We start from the raw sequence: 21,044 nt of genomic DNA, 5'->3' as shown, positions 1-21,044 counted from the left end.
ACCCCTCTACACATAAAAATACAAGGAAAAATAGGATCCCCTTGTTGGAGTCGCAGTTGCGGAATAATCTCTCCAAAAACCTCACCATTTTACGAGAAACTGTGAGAAATGTTAGCTTTTAATCTGAATTTTGTTATTAATAAATTATTTATTTTAGTTTATCTGAAAGTCTTAGCCATTGAACTGGTCGTGTGAGACCGAGTCGTGCTAGCAGTTGAGTTTTTATAGGATCGAGTGTAGTGGTAGTAGTGCTCGTGTAGTTTTCCTTTTCTGTTCCTACTTTCTACCATTTTAATGTTTGTAAGTCTTTATGTCTTTGATCAGAGTCATTAATAAACTGTGGGTCTTGGACGTGCAAGTAATGTGTGTTTACATTCTTTTCTCAGTTTTATATATTATACACTTAAAATACATATAAGATTGCAGGTAAGAATCCTAGATTTGGTATCAGAGCGTGGTGCAAGGTGAATGATAAAGTACATGCCAACGATGACAACGTCAGAGACAAGCAAAGTGAAGAATGGCTCGTTTGGACTGAATTACCCAGCGCTAAAAAAGGAAAATTACACAGTTTAGGCAATAAAAATGATGGTGTTCATGGAGGCGCATGGGCTGTGGGATGCAGTGGAACTTTGCGATCTGTAGCAATCGACGATAGAGTGGATAAGGGAGCGTTGGCTATGATATACCATGTTATACCAGAAGAAATGTTGCTCTCTCTCGCAGCAAAAAAGACATCCAAGGAGGAATGGGATGCACTCGAAATAATGTGTCAAGGAGTTGATCGTGTCAAGGCGGCCAGGATACAACGATGAAGGCAAATTTTGAATCACTTAGTATGAAAGAAAGTGAGCTAGTAGGTGACTTTTGTATGAGGCTAAATGGGCTGGTAACCAATATAAGGGTATTGGGAGAAGAAGTGTCTGAATCTTATGTAGTAAAAAAATTACTTAGATCAGTGCCACCAAAATTCCTTCAGATCACATCCACTATTGAACAATTCAGGGATTTGGACAAGATGATGGTGGAAGAAGCGGTTGCTTCTCTGAAAGCACATGAAGAAAGATTGAAAGGAAAAACTGAAGCAAATGGGAGTCAACTACTCTGTACCAAAGAAGAATGGATCAGTGGTGAAAGTGAAGACAAGAAGTTGTTACTTACCAAGGAGGAGTGGCAGAGAGCGAACAGAAATGACAATGAAATAGGAAGAAGCCAGAGAAGAAGAGGAGCTCGAGACAAAAGCAGAGTTCAATGTTATAATTATGGGATATATGGACACTTCGCAGCCGTGTGTAGAAACCAAAGAAGCACAGAGAGCAAAGGCATGAGGTGAATATTACACAAGTGGAGGATGAAGAAACGGCTTTGTTATTGGCCAAATGTGACAAAGAAGAAGGAGATGTAATGTTACTTAAAGAAAAATAGGTAATTCCTGCACTCTCGACCAACTGTGATAAAAAAATAAGCGGAGTCCATTATATGATATCTTGATAATGGTGTAAGTAATCATATGACGGGATACAAGTCGAAGTTTTCTGAACTAAATGAAGGAATCAGTGGCATGGTACGCTTTGGAGATGGCTCGACGGTGCAAATTAAAGGAAAAGGTTCAATCACTCTCAGGTGCAAGAACGGAGAGGAGCGTATCTTACATGAGGTATATTATATTCCAAGTCTTTGTAGTAATATTATCAGCTTGGGGAAAATGTCTGAAAGGGGAAATAGAGTAGCTCTGAAGGGTGATTACTTATGGGTCTTTGGAAAAACGCGGAGCTTGTTGGGAGTCTAGAATCTGGTGTAACATAATTCAGATTACGGGGGAGAATGTTAGCTTTTAATATGAATTTTGTTGTTAATAAATTATCTGTTTTAGTTTATCTGAAATTCTTAGCCATTGAACTGGTCGTGTGAGACTGAGTCGTGCTAGCAATTGAGTTTTTATAGGATCGAGTCTAGTGGTAGTAGTGCTCGAGGAGTTTTCCTTTTCTTTTCCTACTTTCTAGCATTTTAACGTTTATAGGTCTTTATATCTTCGATTAGAGTCATTAATAAAGTGTGAGTCTTGGATGTGCATATAATGTGTGTTTACATTTTTTCTCAGTTTTATATAGTATACACTTAAAATACATACAAGATTGCAGGTAAGAATCCTTGAAGAAACACTTGGAACAAAAGTCTTTACATTGTTGATCCATCTTTGATAAAACCCGAACTTAATAATCATTTTTTTGATGAAACTCCACTCAACTATATCATATTCTTTTGAAAAAATATTTTTAAATCATGTAATTCATAGATTTCCCTATGTTTTTCTATTAATGTAATGATTTTTTTCATATTCTATCAAAACATTATCCGTTAATAACCGATCGTATACAAAAACACTTTACTTATCCGAAATAATTGAATTCAAATAAGATTTCAACCAATTAGTCAAGATTTTTGATAAAATTTGCATGAGGACATTGCATAATGAGATGGTTATTAACCTAGTCATTTATTGCAGTATTTTACTTTTACTTGATGCTAGAAAACTTAGCATTGTCATAATTTCTTCTAAAACCTTCTTGGTTGTATTTAACTACACCACCTCACAAAAAATTTATAGTTGTGAGCACAATCAGGCCTAGCAAAAAAGAGCTATAAAATAAAACCATAACCCACCCATAGCATAAAACCATCTTAAACAAATATAAGGACTTATTGTAGAGAAGAATCTGAAGTACTTACTACTCTCGGCACTCAATTGATTTATTTTTCGAATATATATCAAAGATAAACATAAAACAGTCAAATCACAAAGTCTAATGAAATCAATAAAAAACCTGTTATTTGGTGAGTAATCTACTTAAAATCAATATATTCTTGTAAGCTATGTTAATCAAAAAATTGAAGATACAAAATTTTAATTTTATGTAATATGTTAAATTGAAAATTACATTGGTCTAAGTTAAATTATATGTAACCATTTTGCAAGACATACTTATCACATGTATTTCATAATTATCAAAAGTTTACCATGCCTTTGTGTTAATTTGTAATAATTACATATATTTCAACATTTTTTGCCACTATATAACCTATTTTCCTAAGTTTACATATGGTATTTAGAAAAAAATAAATAAGTTATCCATGCAAGGATTTATGTGGATAAACGTTATATGAATATTATTTTAGTGATAACCAAATATTTTATAACACAGAATTGGTGTACAATAATATTGTACTCTTGTATATGGTCATACCTTTGAAGTACTGAGCATTTTCTTCATTATATTATATCCTATATATAATTGGTGTAGGACAGTTAATATGGTATGTTTGTGTGGTTTGGTCGTCATGGCTAACAATGTCATTTAACAAGTGTCATATAAAACTCCCTCAACCCTACACATACCAATTTCATTTCACAAGTGTCATATAAAACTTCCTCAACCCTACACGTATATATGCTGAAAAAGTTAATTTTCACAATAAACTCTAATTATTTCTAATACATTTATAATAGGTAAATGTTGACAATAAAGAGCAATTAATTTAAGTTAAAATATTATAATATTTCAAAATATTAATAAAACTAATAATTATATCATATATATAATTAGTGCAAATAACTTAAAATGGTATTGTTAGATGGTACATCTAGCATCCTCACACAGGCTCAAGTTCAAAGCAACAGGTGTAGGTTGTTCAATAAAATTTATTCTAATCATTTAAAATGTGTAATTATTTAAAAAACACCCTAAAAAATTATTATAAACTATAAAATCAAACAAATATATATAAAGAACAAATATAAAAATAAAAATTGTAAAAAAAGTTACATCAAATAATTATTAAATAACTAAAAGATAAAACATAATAATATTTTAGAAAGAATGAAATAACTAAAAGATAAATAAAACTATAGACAAAATAATTTAAATATATATATAAAAATTATCATTTTGAAACCACAAAATCATTTCATAAATAAAACAATTTATCTTCCTCGCACACACTTTAAGCTGAAGTACCCGAGTTCAAAGTATAAAAAATTAATTCATTTTTTATATAAAAAAAGTAGATTGGCTAATAAACTAATAAAATAAAAATGTGGTTTATTCAATAAAACTCATCCTAATCATTTATAATATGTAATTATTTTAAATAAACCCCTAAACTAATATCAAAAAACTACATAAACAAACAACTATAAAGAACCCATAAACAATTATAAAAAAATGATAGAAACAAACAAACATATATAAAGAATAATTACATAGTTAAAAATAACAAAAATGCACAATTAAGTTACATCAATTAATTAATACATTAAGTTCAAAGTACAACAAAACAAAATAATATTTCAAGAAAAATGAATCAAATTACTAAAACGACCTCACTCAAGTTTAAGTTGAAGTACTTAAGTTCAAAGTAAAACTAATCACATGAAATAAAAATGTTATTTTTTCAATTATACCAATTCTAATCATTTATAATATTTAATTATTTTATATAAAAATCCTAAACAAATATCAAAAAGCTACATAAAAAACAAACATAAAGAACAAATTTATAAATAAAAAATATAAAAAATGTACAAATAAGTTATATCAATTAATCAATACATCAGAAAGTACAGAGTTCAAAGTACAATAAAAAACTATTATTTTAAAAAAACAATAGTTTGCCTAATAAATTCAAGAAATAAAGATGTAATTTGTTTAAAAAAATTCATTCTAATCATTTATCATATGTAATTACTTTAAATAAAAACCCAAAACAAATAATAAAAAGTTATAAAGATAAAAGAACAAATAATAAGAATAAATACATAAAAAATGCATAAATAATGTACACATAAATTACATGAATTAATTAATCCATGAGATATTACAACAAACAAACATTCCATTAAAAAAACTTGAATTCACAAGACACACATTGAGTATTTAATGCAAATTTTTTTATTAGAATCATATTTTAGGAAAAATGAAATAATTATAAATAAATGTATGAGATACAACTATAGACAAAATTATTTAAAAATATAAATAAAAAATATTATTTTGAAATCAAAACATAAAGTAAAATATAATACGTATATTATAAGATACATTATTAATTTTAATATATAGAATTAACTCAAGTTAAATTTAATTAAAATAATATTAAATTATTTAAAAATAAATAAAATTAGAATTAAAATATTTATAATAATAATTTACAAATAGCTGGTGCATCGCACTGGTATAAAACTTTGTTCTTTATCAAATTTATAATTGCATGACATGACATAATTTAGCCAGGATGAAAAAATACTAAATGTAAACATACATATATATTTAAAGATGATAAGCTTTTCTTCTTCTTCTGGCTCACCAAATAATGTCTCTTAACAGTTGAATGTAGTTTTTTAATCATGTGCTTGGTGGAATATAACCATCAAAAAAAATTTATGTGTTGGTAACTTATGTTTGACATGACATTTAGTAACAAGGACATTACTTTGAAAGTAAAAACCTGTAGAAGGCCTTACTTTTTATATAAAAAATATATATTTTGACCTTATCATGACATTATATTTTGGTAATATATAATTTCTTGCATTTTTATTTTTTTGTAAAAAAATGATTTCTATTTATTTGTAGAATATTTTGGTAGCTAGTATATGAATTCATGAAAATGAGGTTACATTTTGGTAATTTAAATTCTCAGTAAAGCGTTTTATCATACTAACACATAATATCTTATACAAAATTAAATTTTGATTACATTTTTATTTTATGTAACATCTAAAATTTTTATACAATGAAACAATATTATCTTCGGTCTTACTTTACTTTTCATCTTAAAAATGACTACACAAATTGATTTTAGTACTTAAAGTAATAATTTGAGAAATTTAACTAATGTAAATTTTCTAATTTTATATTAAATTGAAAAAATTCTATGCAGAATTACTTCTACTCTTAATAATATTAACAATAATATTAATTATTATTATTATTATTATTATTTATTATTATTATTTATTATTAATATTAATTGAAAGATATGACATGTACACTCGAATCTAAATTTTGGTACATGTAATTCGTTGATTTGCTTATACTTGGACACTAATATTTAGATTGGATATTACCTGGTAAGCCTTTGTAATATGATTTTAGTTATATATTTCAATTCAGAATTTTGAATCAATACAAAACTTGGAGTTTGTGATCTAGTAAATGTTTTTAATCAAATATATTTACCTTGGGTACTTGCACAAAATGAATTGTGGTATACATTATTTTTTTGTCTAGATTCACTATTAAAAAAAATAATTATGGGCACTAAATTAGTGATGCTAATTGTATTGGACATGTTTATTCATTATTTTAATATAACTAGCTTTATAACAGTGCAATGCACACGTATGTTCTAAATTGAACGAGTTATTGTTACTTTAACTTTAATCTAATTGTAATGGATATGTTTATTCATTATTTTAATATAACTAGCTTTATAAGGCCCCTCTAATTTAATTGTAATGGACATGTTTATTCATTATTTTAATATAACTAGGTTTATAACGCTGACTTTAACTCTAATTGTTATGCATTTGTATGTAAGGAATATTTTTTGCTGTGTGGCACTTGATATTCCTTGTTTTTCATGGAGGCCATCAATGGCCATTGTTTTAAAAATATTTATGATTTTTCACATTTAAATATTATTGATGTGTCATTCAACATTTATTCTTATTAAAAGTTCCTATTGTACTTATATACATGTAAACTCCTTATTTTATTATATTTTTGTGAATTTGAACTCATTTGAACCCTTTAAATTTAATAATTAAAGTATGACATAAGTATATACAAGTTATTTAATAAGTGAAAGGAATGGTTATGACATACATGCAAGCTTAATGTATATATTTTTTAGTTGACATATTTTTTAATATTTAATTCGTTAATTTTTATACTGCATCTAAATAATGGTAATGATGTGACATATGGTATATGTTAGTAATAAGCCAAAATAATTGATATATACATTTTTGTATATATCTTGACCTAGTAAACTTTTTATTAGTTTATTGCCCTCATAATAACCACCTAATGTGGTAACCACAATAAAGTATATATTTTATATTAATGTAGGCAATGATATGTACTCGTCTCTCCCATGTACGCAATGATATATATTAATCTCTCTCATCAACCTCATCATATTTACATCTTTTTGTCATAACTGCAATAACCTCTCTCTAGATGATAATTGTAGTAATATTGAGGACCTTGTCTGAATACAGGAAAATTTTCTAGTGAAAGTACAATTCTTTATTTACATGTTAGAAGCGATAAAGTTATTGCAAGCTTAACAATGTAATCAACGATATAATACAAAAACGTGGATCAAAGTTAGTTGTCTATGAACCAGACCCGTTGCACTAGGCAACAGCGTTTCGTGAAAGGAATCTGAGTATTATCATTAGAAGAATTATGAAGTGAGGATTCGTATTTGGATATGCAGGTTATATGGTTTGTACGAAGACTCGGAGAGAAGACTTTAAGATGGGACAGTTCAAAGTGATCAAAGTGAAAGAATTTGTTTTGACTTTAAGATGGGACAGTGTTCTATAAATCTAGGTCAAAGTGATCACTACCTTGTTGTAGGGTCTCTGAGAAAATTCTATTGCCTAGTAGAATCAATGTCGTTGAAGTACAACTCTGTATCTAAGTAAAAGAATTGGTTTTGACCTAGTTGGAGCAACAGAAAAATACGTTGCATTTAACCTCTGTTTAAGTAGCTTGCATGAATGGTCTTATCAGAGAAGTTGATATCATACAACACTAATGTCATTTCTCTATAGTTCATAAAACTTCTCAGCATTTCTAAATCTTGCTGGAGTCTAATGTGAGAAGATATGCAATATTAATATCCACAAGTATCAGAAATTATCAAGATAAACCTTAAAAGTGACATAATATTAATGACACAAAGAAAAACTGCCCACTCCTATCCTCATATACAAGACAAGAAATATTAGTCGATATCTATTTGACTAAAATATAAATATGTTATGGGCACGAAATCAAGAAGAATCTATATAATACTCTATAACTGAACTTTACAAACCCTTATAAAAAAATAGGAAAGTTGGACAAACAGTGTCAGCTTCACTTGTGTCATATTGTGATTTAAAGAAAACGTCATTCAGTTTCCAGTTAACATGGTTGGTAGTTAACTAGACACTATATTCAATGCATTTAATGCTTTTATGTATGTCATCTTCGCCAATTGACATGATGCCATAACACTTAGCATTGTCATAATTTGTTCTAAAATCTTATTGGTTGTATAGATCTCTTGGTGATAAGATCTGCGTCCAATCATCCACAGCCGGTGTATTTGAAAAACTTTTTTCCTTTGGTTTCGAGGATAACCATGGCTGGCCTATAACCAAAAGTTAACTACAACACATCATAAAAAATTCATAGTAGTCAGCACAATTAGGCCTAGCAAAATAGAGCTATAAAATAAAATCATAAGCCACCCATATGATAAAACCATTTTAAACAAATATATGGACTTATTATATAGAAGAATGTGAAGTACTTAATATTGTTGGCACTCAATTGATTTATTTTTCAATATAGATCAAAGTTAAACACAAAACGAGTGTAATCACAAAGTCTAATAAAATCAATAAAACCACTTATTTGGTGAGTAATCTACTAAAAATCAATAAATTTGTTTAAGTTATGTTAATCAAAAAATTGAAGATCATACCTTTGAAGTACTCGGAGAATTTTCTTCATTGTTTATCAGATTTATATATAATTGCATTTTCTGTGTAAAAATACATGACATGACACAATTTAGCAAATCTTATGTATGAAAAAGAACACTAAATGTAAACATATATTTTACAGAAAGATGATAACCTTATTTTCTTCTTCTTGCTCTCAAGGGTCTCCCATGGCTCACCAAATAATCTCTCTTAACATTTCCGATCAAAGCAACTTTCTAAGCATCTTTCTGAGAGGAATGATTACAAAATAGTTCTATGTAGTTTTTTAATCATGTGCTTGGCTGCTATTATACATAACCATCAAAAAGGAGTTATGTTTTGGTAACTTATGTTTGACACGACATTTAGTAACCGTTGTGGCGTTACTTTGAAAGTAAAAACTTATAGAAGGCGTTACATTTTATATAAAAAAGATGTATTTTGACCTTATCATGGCGTCATATTTTGGTAATATATATTTTCTTGCACAAAATTATATTTATGCTTTTGTAATTTTTTTTCTTTCCCCTGCTATTTTTTGCTTACCAGAGAATTTCTCTTTATTTCCCTTTATTTGTACAATATCTCTTTATAACCGTACTATCTTTGAATTTAGTAGATGAATATTTTCGTGTAGCAAATCCTTGTTTGAAAGAAAAAATCTTATAAAAATCGTAAGCTACTTCACTAGTAAGATATTTCATACCAATTTGAGGCACTTATGTATCAACATGACAGCCTTCATCCGTGATAGAATCTGGTTCCTGAATAGAGTTGTGTGATTCATCTTCATAATCTTCATAATCTGATAACTGCTATTTTTCCTCAGTCTCGTATATACACCCACTATGTTCATCGTTCTCCATTGATTTAATGCATAAAATCCTAATTTTAGGATGGGACTAAGACATGACCGGTGAATTTGGATTTTAAGGGAGTACCGTTTTGGATTTTGAGGGAGGGAGAGACGTCTAGTTAGAGATGTGTTTATGAATTAATTAATGAAACATATGTATATACTGAATGACATCGTATTTTTATAACCTTAGGGGACAAACTTAAGATTGTCCTCTTCTCTTCTATATAATCCTTACTAATTTTTTTTCTCTTTGTACACTGACTCTCCTAGTAGGTCATTTCTTCTTCATTCTATATTTTATAATATTACATGCATGTTTTACTATGTTACAATTAAATGCTCCCCTGTTCCATGTATATATGTTTTGACACTCCTGATCTCTTTCCATGCTATTTAAGTGTATGTGCCAAGGTTAAAGGCCTTGCCTACATAGCTATCATTAAACATCTTATTTTATCGTAATTTTATAGGTGTTTATAAGTTTTTTTATCTATCTAATTTTGATAATTATTTTCTAATGTAATCACATCAATAAATTTTAGTTATTAATTTCACATGAGTTATGTCATAGTATTTTGTAAGTAAATATTTGTGTGTAATTACATTTTATGCAAAGTAAATATGAGATAGTTCTTTTTACAAATGTGCATTCATATTTTTATGTTATAAATAATTAAAAATAGTTCGTGCATATTGAGAAAATTTGAATTTGGTGGAATTAGTTTTAGACTCGAAATCACATGGTATACTTGTTGTTAAGATACTTTACACATTTTCTCTCCCACTAAATGATTTATGCACTTATCCCTCATGTACTATTATTATTATTATTATTATTATTATTATTATTATTATTATTGTTATTATTATTATTATTATTATATTTGAGGAATAATGTGGTTATGAAATTATTGTGTTTTTTATAAGTAATATAATTTTTTGTGTACATAATTTACTTACATGTTTTATTTATTTATTTTTTCCTTGTTGTCCGCATGAACACTTAGCATAATTGTTGTATAATTTTATCATTAGCTGACCGTTGCACTGAGAATATGTGGGGACACACTAACTATGCCCTCATCTTATGTAAATGTCATTTTCAAAATAGTTGGTATTATATATTAGTTATATTTTGTTTCATCTATTTAAAATAGGATTTATTTGGCACTTGTATTTGGATTCATTGAAGTGACTGAGGTAACTTAACTCTTCATACTTTACTTTATTTTAAAATATTTAAAATATTTTTGCACTGTTTTTATATAAAAATTTATGGATCAAGTAGAGTGTTTTAGATACAAGAATTCCCTCTGACTTGTGAACCAATTATTAATTGCTTATAGTTCCGGAACTAGTCTTTGATACCTAATTAGGAAGTGCTAATTATGATGCCTTCGGGAGCCCACAAACCTATAACACCTTAGTAAGGGGCCCATTATTGACAAAAATTATGAACTTTTGATACTGTGTCACCAGGTATTTGTGGTCTTAGCGAGCTAATAGCTTAACTTACCCAAGTCAGGCATTTCAAACTCTTGACTCATCTGCCATTTGAATAGAACAATGTTCCCCACAATAGTGCCTATAACAATCAGATCATCAACGTAAACACTAATGACTAGTGATTCATTTCCCTCCTTCTTAGTGTAGACAGCATGCTCCAAAGGGCATATACGAAAACCGAGCTTTTCCAGACATTTGTTTAGTTTTGTGTACCAAGCTCGTGGAGCTTGGCGAAGTCCATACATCATCTTATATAACATGTAAACCTTTGTCTCCAGTCCTTCTTTTATGCATCCCTCAGGTTGTTTGACATAAACCTCCTCATATAGTCTACCATTAAGGAAGACTGATTTCATGTCTAAATGGTGCACCTCCCACTCATTTATGGCTGCAAGTGCTACAACATGCGAACTGTTTCCATCCTTGTTACAGGGGTGAAAGCTTCTTCAAAATCAATCCCGAGTTTCTGTACATACCCCTTTGCCACAAATCGCGCCTTGTACTTCAGCATCTCACCATTCGTATCTCTTTTTACTTTATATACCCACTTCAAATCTATGGCTCGATGAACTTCAGGCAAGTCTGTCAAACTCCATGTTTCATTTTTCTCTATAGCCTCAATTTCGCAATACATGGAATTTTTCTAGTGTTGTTCCTTTACCGCCTGTGTGTAGTAAGTAGGTTCATCAATTTCAATTAATAGTAACTCATCAGCCAATTCGTTTGCCAATTCCTCTTCCTCAGTTTCGTTGTATATGTCGCTGATGAGTCTGAAATTTTGTGGGGGTTCACTTCAATCATAATTCTGTGAATGAACGGAGGAACTTGAGATGGGTGTCACAGTTTGTGGTGTAAATGTACCGCTTATGGTGGGTGTCATAGGTTCTGGTGTAGATATACCACCATCCTGTTGTTCACCTTCTTCACCTTGAAATTCTTCCTCCTGGTGGTTTGGTATAACAAATGATGCAGAGGATAAGTTTGCAGATGAAACTGCTTCATTCCACTTCCAAGCCTTAGCTTCATAAAAAATCACGTCCCTATTGACAAGTATGGTGTTTGTTTCAGGATCATATACACGATAAGCTTTGGTTCCGGCTTCCCTTCCCAATTGTACAACACACTTGCTCCTTTTGTCCAGTTTCTTCACGTGAACACTAGGAACTTTCATGTAACAGATGCAGCCAAAAACTCGAAGATAGTCAACCTGAGGTTTTTCTTCTGTCCAGGCTTCATACGGAGTTGCTCCTTGTACTGCCTTCGTAGGAACTCGGTTCAACAAATATACATCATGTCTAACAGCCTCACCCCACATGTATGATGGCATATCTCAGTCACACAATAAGCTTCTTGCCATCGCTGTTACAGTTCGATTTCGATATTCCACAACCCCATTCTGCTGTGGGGAATATGGGGTTGTGTAGTGTCTGAGAATACCAATATCTTCACAGAAAGTTTTGAATTCCATTAAGCAAAACTTGCCACCCCTGTCTCTTCGGAGAACCTTTATTGCTTCGCTTGACTCCTTTTCGACCAATGCCTTGAACTTCTTAAAGCACACAAGAGCCTCATCCTTAGTCTTGAGCATATATACCCACATAGCCCTACTGAAATCGTCCACCAAGAGTAGAAAATACCTATTGCTAGAAAGAGTTGATGGAATATAGAGGTACTTGCAAAAAAGGTTTTCCCTAAATAGCCTCACACCCATTGATGCCTTTGCACATGCATGGTCTCTAACCATCTCCAAGATTTCTTTTCACTTTTTTGTTTCTCTGTCAGAGGCTCTTCAAAATGGTGTTGGTATTTGTCTTTCATCATAGTCCAACATATTTCCGATTCTTTGATACTTCTACTTTTTTTGATCATTTAGAGTAGACTTCATCAAATTCTGGATTATACGAAGATCAAAGTAAATGAATATGTTCATCCTCATGTAGTTCAAGATGCCACTTACAAAATCTATGATGTGTATACGGAAAAACCTTTTTAATTGCATTACCGATAGCTGGATCTTGATCTGTAATAATTGCACCTACATTTCAACCAATTTTCAAATAACCAAATAAAAATCTCTTCATGCTCATCCACCAAAAGGGCACAACCAACCAAACTGGATTGCATATGATGATTTACACTCATAAATGGTGCAAACGGTATTGAAAAACTATTAGTTCTGTATGTCATGTCAAACACAACAACATCGTTAAATAACATATATGAATTCCTCGCTCTTCCATCTGCCCATAAAATGCTTTTACAAACATGATTCTCATCAATTTCTATTGCATAATAAAATTGAGAATCTTGTGCTTGTCTCTCCAAAAAATTTTTTATAACTACACCGCACTTTCTCCCAATGTTACTTTTTCGGCTAATTCTCAGATGATCACTAACTTGTTGTAGAGTAATTTTATTTGATGGCTGACCAGATCCATTCAGCAAACGAGAAATTTTAGCCAACCCAATTCCACATCTATGATATTCTTCTATAGTCATATTGGTATGTTCTTCGTGACATAATTTATGATGTGAACGTAAATACACCTTCATTTTTGGAGAATCAATCATTAGATGTGTATGTATTTCATAAAAACTGCTAATACACCAAGTTCCTCCATTAGTTTGATGAATATTCATATGAGCCTTACAAAATTCTCTTGTTTCTCTCTTTTGTTTTACTTCCCTCCCCAACTCTCGTTTATCAGGCCCTTTAAAGCCCTTTTTGTTACACATAAAATATCTCTTTACAACCGTACCATCTTTGAATTTAGTAGATGAATATTTTCGTGTAGAAAATCCTTGTTTCAAAGAAAAAATCTTATAAAAATCGTAAGCTACTTCACTAGTAAGAAATTCCATACCAATTCGAGGCACTTATGTATCAACATGACAACCTTCATCCGTGATAGAACCTGTTTCCAGAATAGAGTTGTGTAATTCATCTTCATAATCTTCATAATCTGATAACTGTTATTTTTCCTCAGGCTCGTAGATACACCGACTATGTTCATCGTTCTCCATTAATTTAATGCAAAAAATCCTAATTTTAGGATTGGACTAAGACATGATTGGTGAATTTGGATTTTAAGGGAGTACAGTTTTGGATTTTGAGTGAGGGAAAGATTTGAGGTTAGAGACGTGTTTATGAATTAATTGATGAAACATATGTATATATTGAACGACGTCGTATTTTTATAACATTAGGGGACAAACTTAAGATTGTCCTCAGGCCCCGTTTTCTCTTCTATATAATCCTTACTTGTTTCATTTTTCTCTTTGTACACTGACTCTCCTACTAGGTCCGTTCTACTTCATTCGATATTTTATAATATTACATGCGTGTTTTACTATGTGACTTGTATATACAATTAAATGCTCCCCTGTTTCATGTATATATGTTTTGACACTCCTAATTTCTTTCTATGCTATTTAAGTGTATGTGCCATTATTAAAGGCCATGCCTACATAGCTATCATTAAACACCTTATTTTATTTTTATTAATATTATATTTCAGGAATCACATCAACAAATTTTAGTTATTAATTTCACATGAGTTATGTCATAGTATTTTGTAAGTAAATATTTGCGTGTAATTACATTTTATGCAAGCTAAACATGAGATGGTTATTTTTACAAATGTACATTCATATTTTTATGTTGTAAATAATTAAACATAGTTTTTGCATATTATGAAAATTTGAATTTGATGGAATTAGTTTGAGACTCGAAATCACATGATATACTTGTTGTTAAGATACTTTACACCTTTTCTCTCTCACTAAATGATTTATGCACTTATCCCTCATGTACTATTATGATTATTATTATTATTATTTTTATTAATATTATATTTCAGGAATAATGTGATTATGAAAATATTGTGTTTCATCTATTTAAATTAGGATTTATTTGGCACTTATATTTTGTTTCATTGAAGTGACTGAGGTAACTTAACTCTTCATACTTTACTTTATTTTAAAATATTTAAAATATTTTTGTACTATTTTTAAATAAAAATTTATGGATCGAGTACAGTGTTTTAGATACAAGGATTCCCTCTAACTTGTGAACCAATTAGTAATTGCTTATAGTTCCGGAACTAGTCTTTCATACCTAACTAGGAGTGCTAATTATGATGGTTTCGCGACCGCACAAACTTATAACACCTTAGTAAGGGCAATTATTGACAGAAAGAACTTTTGATACTGTGTGACTAGGTATTTATGGTCTTAGCGAGCTGCAGAATTAAGTTATATTTTATGTCATATGGATTTTCGGATAATAATTTTGGTTTTAGAAAATTTAGATACTTGATCCACTAGTGTAGAATTATTTTCTTTCTGGGCTCTTTGGCTCATTACTTTCACGTGCTTAGCTTTTGGCACATCTTTGGATTTAATTTGAGCTTGCTTTGAAATAATGTTTTAGTGATTATTTTTGTATTGGAGGCGGGTCTCTCAAAATTTGGTATATAATGCTATTTATGTTTGGAAATAAAAAATTGTGTAGGCTTATATGAGACTTATTCTAAGCATTAATAAAATTTGTAGTTTTAGTTCGATATTTAAGTATAATTTATTGTTTAAAAAAAGTCTGGGTATTAGAGTTGGTATTCAGAGCCTAGATGGTATTGAGAACCTAGGTTACCTTACTTTAGACTGGGCTTGACGTGTGAGTATTGAGGCTTGACGTGTGAGTAGTGAGGCTTGACCTAAGTTGTGAGGTATGAGCATGCTATTGCCTGTGAGTTTAGATGGGTGTGTTATAAAAAAACTACTTCTATTTTTGGTTTGTGTTTCTTGACACTGAATTATTTTTGGTATATTTAAATATGTTTTGCATGTTTAAATTTTGGGACCAAATTTTTTTAAGGTGGGTAGAATCGAATATCCGAGATTTTTATATTAAAATATTTTGTATTATATATATTGATATTAATTGTTCTTGTAAATTATAAAATTTATTTGATAGAGTTATATGTCTTGAAAATTAAAATAATTACATTTAAAAATAATAATTATCTTTTGTTTTAACTTTTAAGTTTGTTGTTATTAGTGGGTAAAAAGTAGGAAGTGCTCATAAGACGTATTCACTGAAAGTGGGTATGAATTTCAAATACTGGGCGAGTACAGGCAGAGTAAATCAGGAAATAAGTTCAACCAATAGTTCTATATAATCCTTACTAGTTTTATTTTTCTCTTTGTAGAGCGACTCTCCTACTAGGTAGGTTCTACTTCATTCTATATTTTATAATATTACATGCATTTTCACTCTCCTACTTGTATATACAATTAAGTGCTCTCATATGAACGTATATATGTTTTGACACTGCTTATTTCTTTAGGTGCTATTTAAGTCCATGTGCCATAGTTAAAGGCCTTGCCTACATACCTACCATTAAACACCTTATTTTACTTGTTATTTTATAGGTGTTTATAAGTTTTGTTATCTATGTGCTAGTTTTGGTAATTATTTTCTAATGTAATCACATCAACAAATTTTAGTTATTAATTTCACATGAGTTATGTCATAGTATTTTGTACATAAGTATTTTGTACATAAGTATTTTATAAAACTCATTTTAAATTATATTTATAAAAAGAGAATATATTAAACTACAAAAAACTATATATAAAATAAAATGTAGACACAACATAACTATATAATAAAATATAACATGAGATAGAAATACATAACATATATTAAAGTTACTATACAAATACGAGATAAAGTGAAAAAAAGACTATTATATAAAAAACAAACAAAAATGTCAAAGTTAATTTTGATTGTACAATACAAACCACAAAAATCATTTTATGAGATAATTTCTTGTTTTTAATGTTGTTACAACAAGTATCTAACTAGAGTACTCAAATAACAGGGTTACTAGGTGAGACCGAATATATTTATGAAAAAATTATTAATTATTGAATTTCGTTATATAATAATAATTTAAATGTAATATAACTATGAGATGCATAATAACAAATTACCATTAATAGTTGACTCAAATGGATAAAAGCCAGAAATTTATTGACAAGTTTCTATACAAAAATGTGTGTATTATACTATTAGTTAACTAAATTATTAGTCATGTATTCATGTATTTCTTGTTAAGGGTTAGTTATTTTAAATTAGATGTGATAATGGCTTTTCTTTATAAAACAACACACATGTAACTTCTATTAATTAGTTATGCAAATAAAGTTATAGTTACTGTGAAATAATAATAGTATGTATTTTTATTTATTAATAAATCTTATTATCATATCTATGGTGAGTAAATATTACATTTGTTCAATTTTACTAATAGCTTATCTTAGTTGTATAAAATACATGTGATCATTGATATGGTTCACCAGTATATTTGGCTAACTTCTCCCCAAACATATAATTATTAATTTGTTCTTTAGCTTCTTATACAAAGGGGTACAATTGTTGCACATATTGCCCATATGTTTTTAGTTCTTGATTAGTAATTTCTTATTCTTTACCCTCTCTATTTTAATTATTATATATTTTTTAAAGGTAATGGTGCATAAAATTATAAATTGTTACCATTTTAGTTAAACTTTTTTGTGTGTATCTCCAGGTGTGAATTCTTGTCCTATTCCCTTATGTTAAAATTATCTCTTTTTTCCCTACTCATCCATTGGCAAATTATTATTCTTTTATACCTTCTACACCTCTTCATATGAATCTCTTTAATGTTTGTTTTTAATGTTTGAAATTATGAGTACCAATCCCATAATCATTTTATAGGGGTTTTTAGATTTTAAATTTTCCTTATTTATCTTGTTAGTCAAATTTATAAATAGACACCTTTTTGTACTCTTTACTTACCTTCTGATCTGAATGTTCTATCTTCTCTCTCTTTTTAAAAATAAAAATATTTGTTAAATTTATTGATTACTCTTTAGAATTATTATCTTATTTTGTTAAAGTGTAATCTTTGCTACCTCTATTCCCGTATTTAGAGTAAAACCAATGATGAACTTGTTAAAATTGACAGCAGTTTTGTGTGACAAAAGTTCATACCTACACATAATCTCTTTATAGTGAAGGCCTCCACCTCTAATGCATCAAAGAAAAAGTAAGTGTCATTTAGGAACAAAAGGTGAGATATAGTGTGAGCATCTCGAGCAATAACACACTCATGAATCAATCCCACATCCTCATTTTTCCTTACTCAACCCCTCTACACATAAAAATACAAGGAAAAATCTCTCCATTTTTCCAAAAACCTCACCATTTTACAAGAAGCTGTGAGAAATGTTAGCTTTTAATCTGAATTTTGTTATTAATAAATTATCTGTTTTAGTTTGTCTGAAAGTCTTAGCCATTGAATTGGTCGTGTGAGACCGAGTCGTGCTAGCAGTTGATTTTTATAGGATTGAGTGTAGTGGTAGTAGTGCTCCGGGAGTTTTTCTTTTCTGTTCCAACTTTCTAGCATTTTACCGTTTGTAAGTCTTTATATCTTTGATCAGAGTCATTAATAAACTGTGGGTCTTGGACGTGCATGTAATATGTGTTTACAATCTTTTCTCAGTTTTATATATTATACACTTTAAATACATATAAGATTGCAGGTAAGAATCCTAAATTTGGTATCAGAGAGTGGTACAAGATGAATGCTAAAGTACATGCCAACGACGACAACGTCGGAGACAAGCAAAGTGAAGAATGGCTCGTTTGGACTGAATTACCCAACGCTGAAAAAGGAAAATTACACAGGTTAGGCGATAAAAATGATGGTGTTCATGCAAGCGCATGGGGTGTGGGATGCAGTGGAACCTAGCGATCCTTGTGTAGCAATCGACGATAGAGTGGATAAGGGAGCGTTGGCTATGATATACCATGTTATACCAGAAGAAATGTTGCACTCTCTCGCAGCAAAAAAGACATTCAAGGAGGCATGAGATGCACTCGAAATAATATGTCAAGGAGTTGATCGTGTCAAGATGGCCATGATACAACCATGAAGGCAAATTTTGAATCACTTAGTATGAAAGAAAGTGAGCTAATAGATGACTTTTTTATGAGGCTAAATGGGCTGGTAACCAATATAAGGGTATTGGGAGAAGAAGTGTCTGAATCTTATGTAGTAGAAAAATTACTTAGATCAGTGCCACCAAAATTCCTTCAGATCACGTCCACTATTGAACAATTCGGGGATTTGGACAAGATGATGGTGGAAGAAGCGGCTGCTTCTCTGAAAGCACATGAAGAAAGATTGAAAGGAAAAACTGAAGCAAATGGGAGTCAACTACTCCGTACCAAAGAAGAATGGATCATTAGTGAAAGTGAAGACAAGAAGTTGTTACTTACCAAGGAGGAGTGGCAGAGAGCGAACAGAAATGATAATGAAACAGGAGGAAGCCAGAGAAGAAGAGGAGCTCGAGACAAAAGCAGAGTTCAATGTTATAATTATGGGATACATGGACACTTCGCAACCGTGTGTAGAATCCGAAGAAGCAAAGAGAGCAAAGGCAGGAGGTGAATATTACACAAGTGGAGGACGAAGAAACGGCTTTGTTATTGGCCAAATGTGACAAAGAAGAAGGAGATATAATGTTGCTTAAAGAAATACAGGTAATTCATGCACTCTCGATCAACTGTGATAAAAAAATAAGCGGAGTCCATTATATGATATCTTGATAATGGTGTAAGTAATCATATGACGGGATACAAGTCGAAGTTTTCTGAACTAAATGAAGGAATCAGTGGCATGGTACGCTTTGGAGATGGCTCGACGGTGCAAATTAAAGGAAAAGAATCAATCACTCTCAGGTGCAAGAACGGAGAGGAGCGTATCTTACATGAGGTATATTATATTCCAAGTCTTTGTAGTAATATTATCAGCTTGGGGAAAATGTCTGAAAGGGGAAATAGAGTAGCTCTGAAGGGTGATTACTTATGGGTCTTTGAAAGAACGCGGAGCTTGTTGGAAGTCAAGAATCTGGTGTAACATAATTCAGATTATGTGGGAGAATGTTAGCTTTTAATATGAATTTTGTTGTTAATAAATTATCTGTTTTAGTTTATCTGAAAGTCTTAGCCATTGAACTGGTCGTGTCAGACTGAGTCGTGCTAGCAGTTGAGTTTTTATAGGATCGAGTCTAGTGGTAGTAGTGATCCAGGAGTTTTCCTTTTCTGTTCCTACTTTCTAGCATTTTAACATTTGTAGGTCTTTATATCTTTGATTAGAGTCATTATTAAACTATGTCCCGTGCATATACTGTGTGTTTACATTTTTTCTCAGTTTTATATATTATACACTTAAAATACATATAAGATTGTAGGTAAGAATCATTGAAGAAACACTTGGAACAAAAGTCTTGACTTTGTTGATCCATCTTTGATAAAACCCGAATTTATAATCATTTTTTTGATTAAACTCCACTCAACCATATCATATGCTTTTGAAAAATTAATTTTAAATCATGTAATTCCTAGTTTTTCCCATGTTTTTCTAAGAATGTAATTATTTTTTTCATATTCTATCAAAATTTTATCCGTTAATAACCGATCGTATACAAAAGCACTTTAGTTATCCGAGATAATTGAATTCAAACAAGATTTCAACCAATTAGTCAGGAATTTTGATAAAATTTGCATGAGGACATTGCATAATGAGATGGTTATTAACCTAGTCATTTATTGCAGTTTCTTACTTTTACTTGATGCGAGAAAACTTAGCATTGTCATAATATCTTCTAAAACCTTCTTGGTTGTATTCATCTCTCGGTGATAAGATCTGCCTCCAATCATCCACACCCCTTCTATTTGAAAATCTTTTGGTTCTTTGGTTTCGAGGATCACTATGGCTGACCTACAACCATGACCTACAACCAGAAGTTAACTACACCACCTCACAAAAAATTTATAGTTGTGAGCAGAATGAGGCC

The 21,044-nt window shown here is 30.3% G+C and overlaps 1 protein-coding gene across 1 annotated transcript; it reads left to right on the top strand.

Annotated features, from left to right (window-relative positions):
• The first annotated feature begins 19,114 nt into the window (after positions 1 to 19,114).
• Positions 19,115 to 20,104, top strand: LOC141666185 (uncharacterized). Its single transcript, XM_074472181.1, has 3 exons — positions 19,115 to 19,549; positions 19,600 to 19,728; positions 19,829 to 20,104. Exons 1-3 carry the CDS (start codon positions 19,115 to 19,117, stop codon positions 20,102 to 20,104), a joined length of 840 nt encoding a protein of 279 aa, XP_074328282.1.
• The last annotated feature ends 940 nt before the right edge of the window (positions 20,105 to 21,044 follow it).

Source organism: Apium graveolens, chromosome 6 (assembly GCF_009905375.1).
Source record: "Apium graveolens cultivar Ventura chromosome 6, ASM990537v1, whole genome shotgun sequence".
NCBI lineage: Eukaryota > Viridiplantae > Streptophyta > Magnoliopsida > Apiales > Apiaceae > Apium > Apium graveolens.
This window is presented reverse-complemented; position numbering and strand designations above follow the sequence as displayed.

Coding starts and splice junctions, on each gene's coding strand:
- LOC141666185 (XM_074472181.1), top strand. CDS start 19,115: ATGAAGGCAAATTTTGAATCACTTAGTATGAAAGAAAGTGAGCTAATA. Junction 19,550..19,599: donor GAGCTCGAGACAAAAGCAGA/GTTCAATGTTAT, acceptor AACCGTGTGTAG/AATCCGAAGAAGCAAAGAGA. Junction 19,729..19,828: donor TGTTGCTTAAAGAAATACAG/GTAATTCATGCA, acceptor ACGGGATACAAG/TCGAAGTTTTCTGAACTAAA.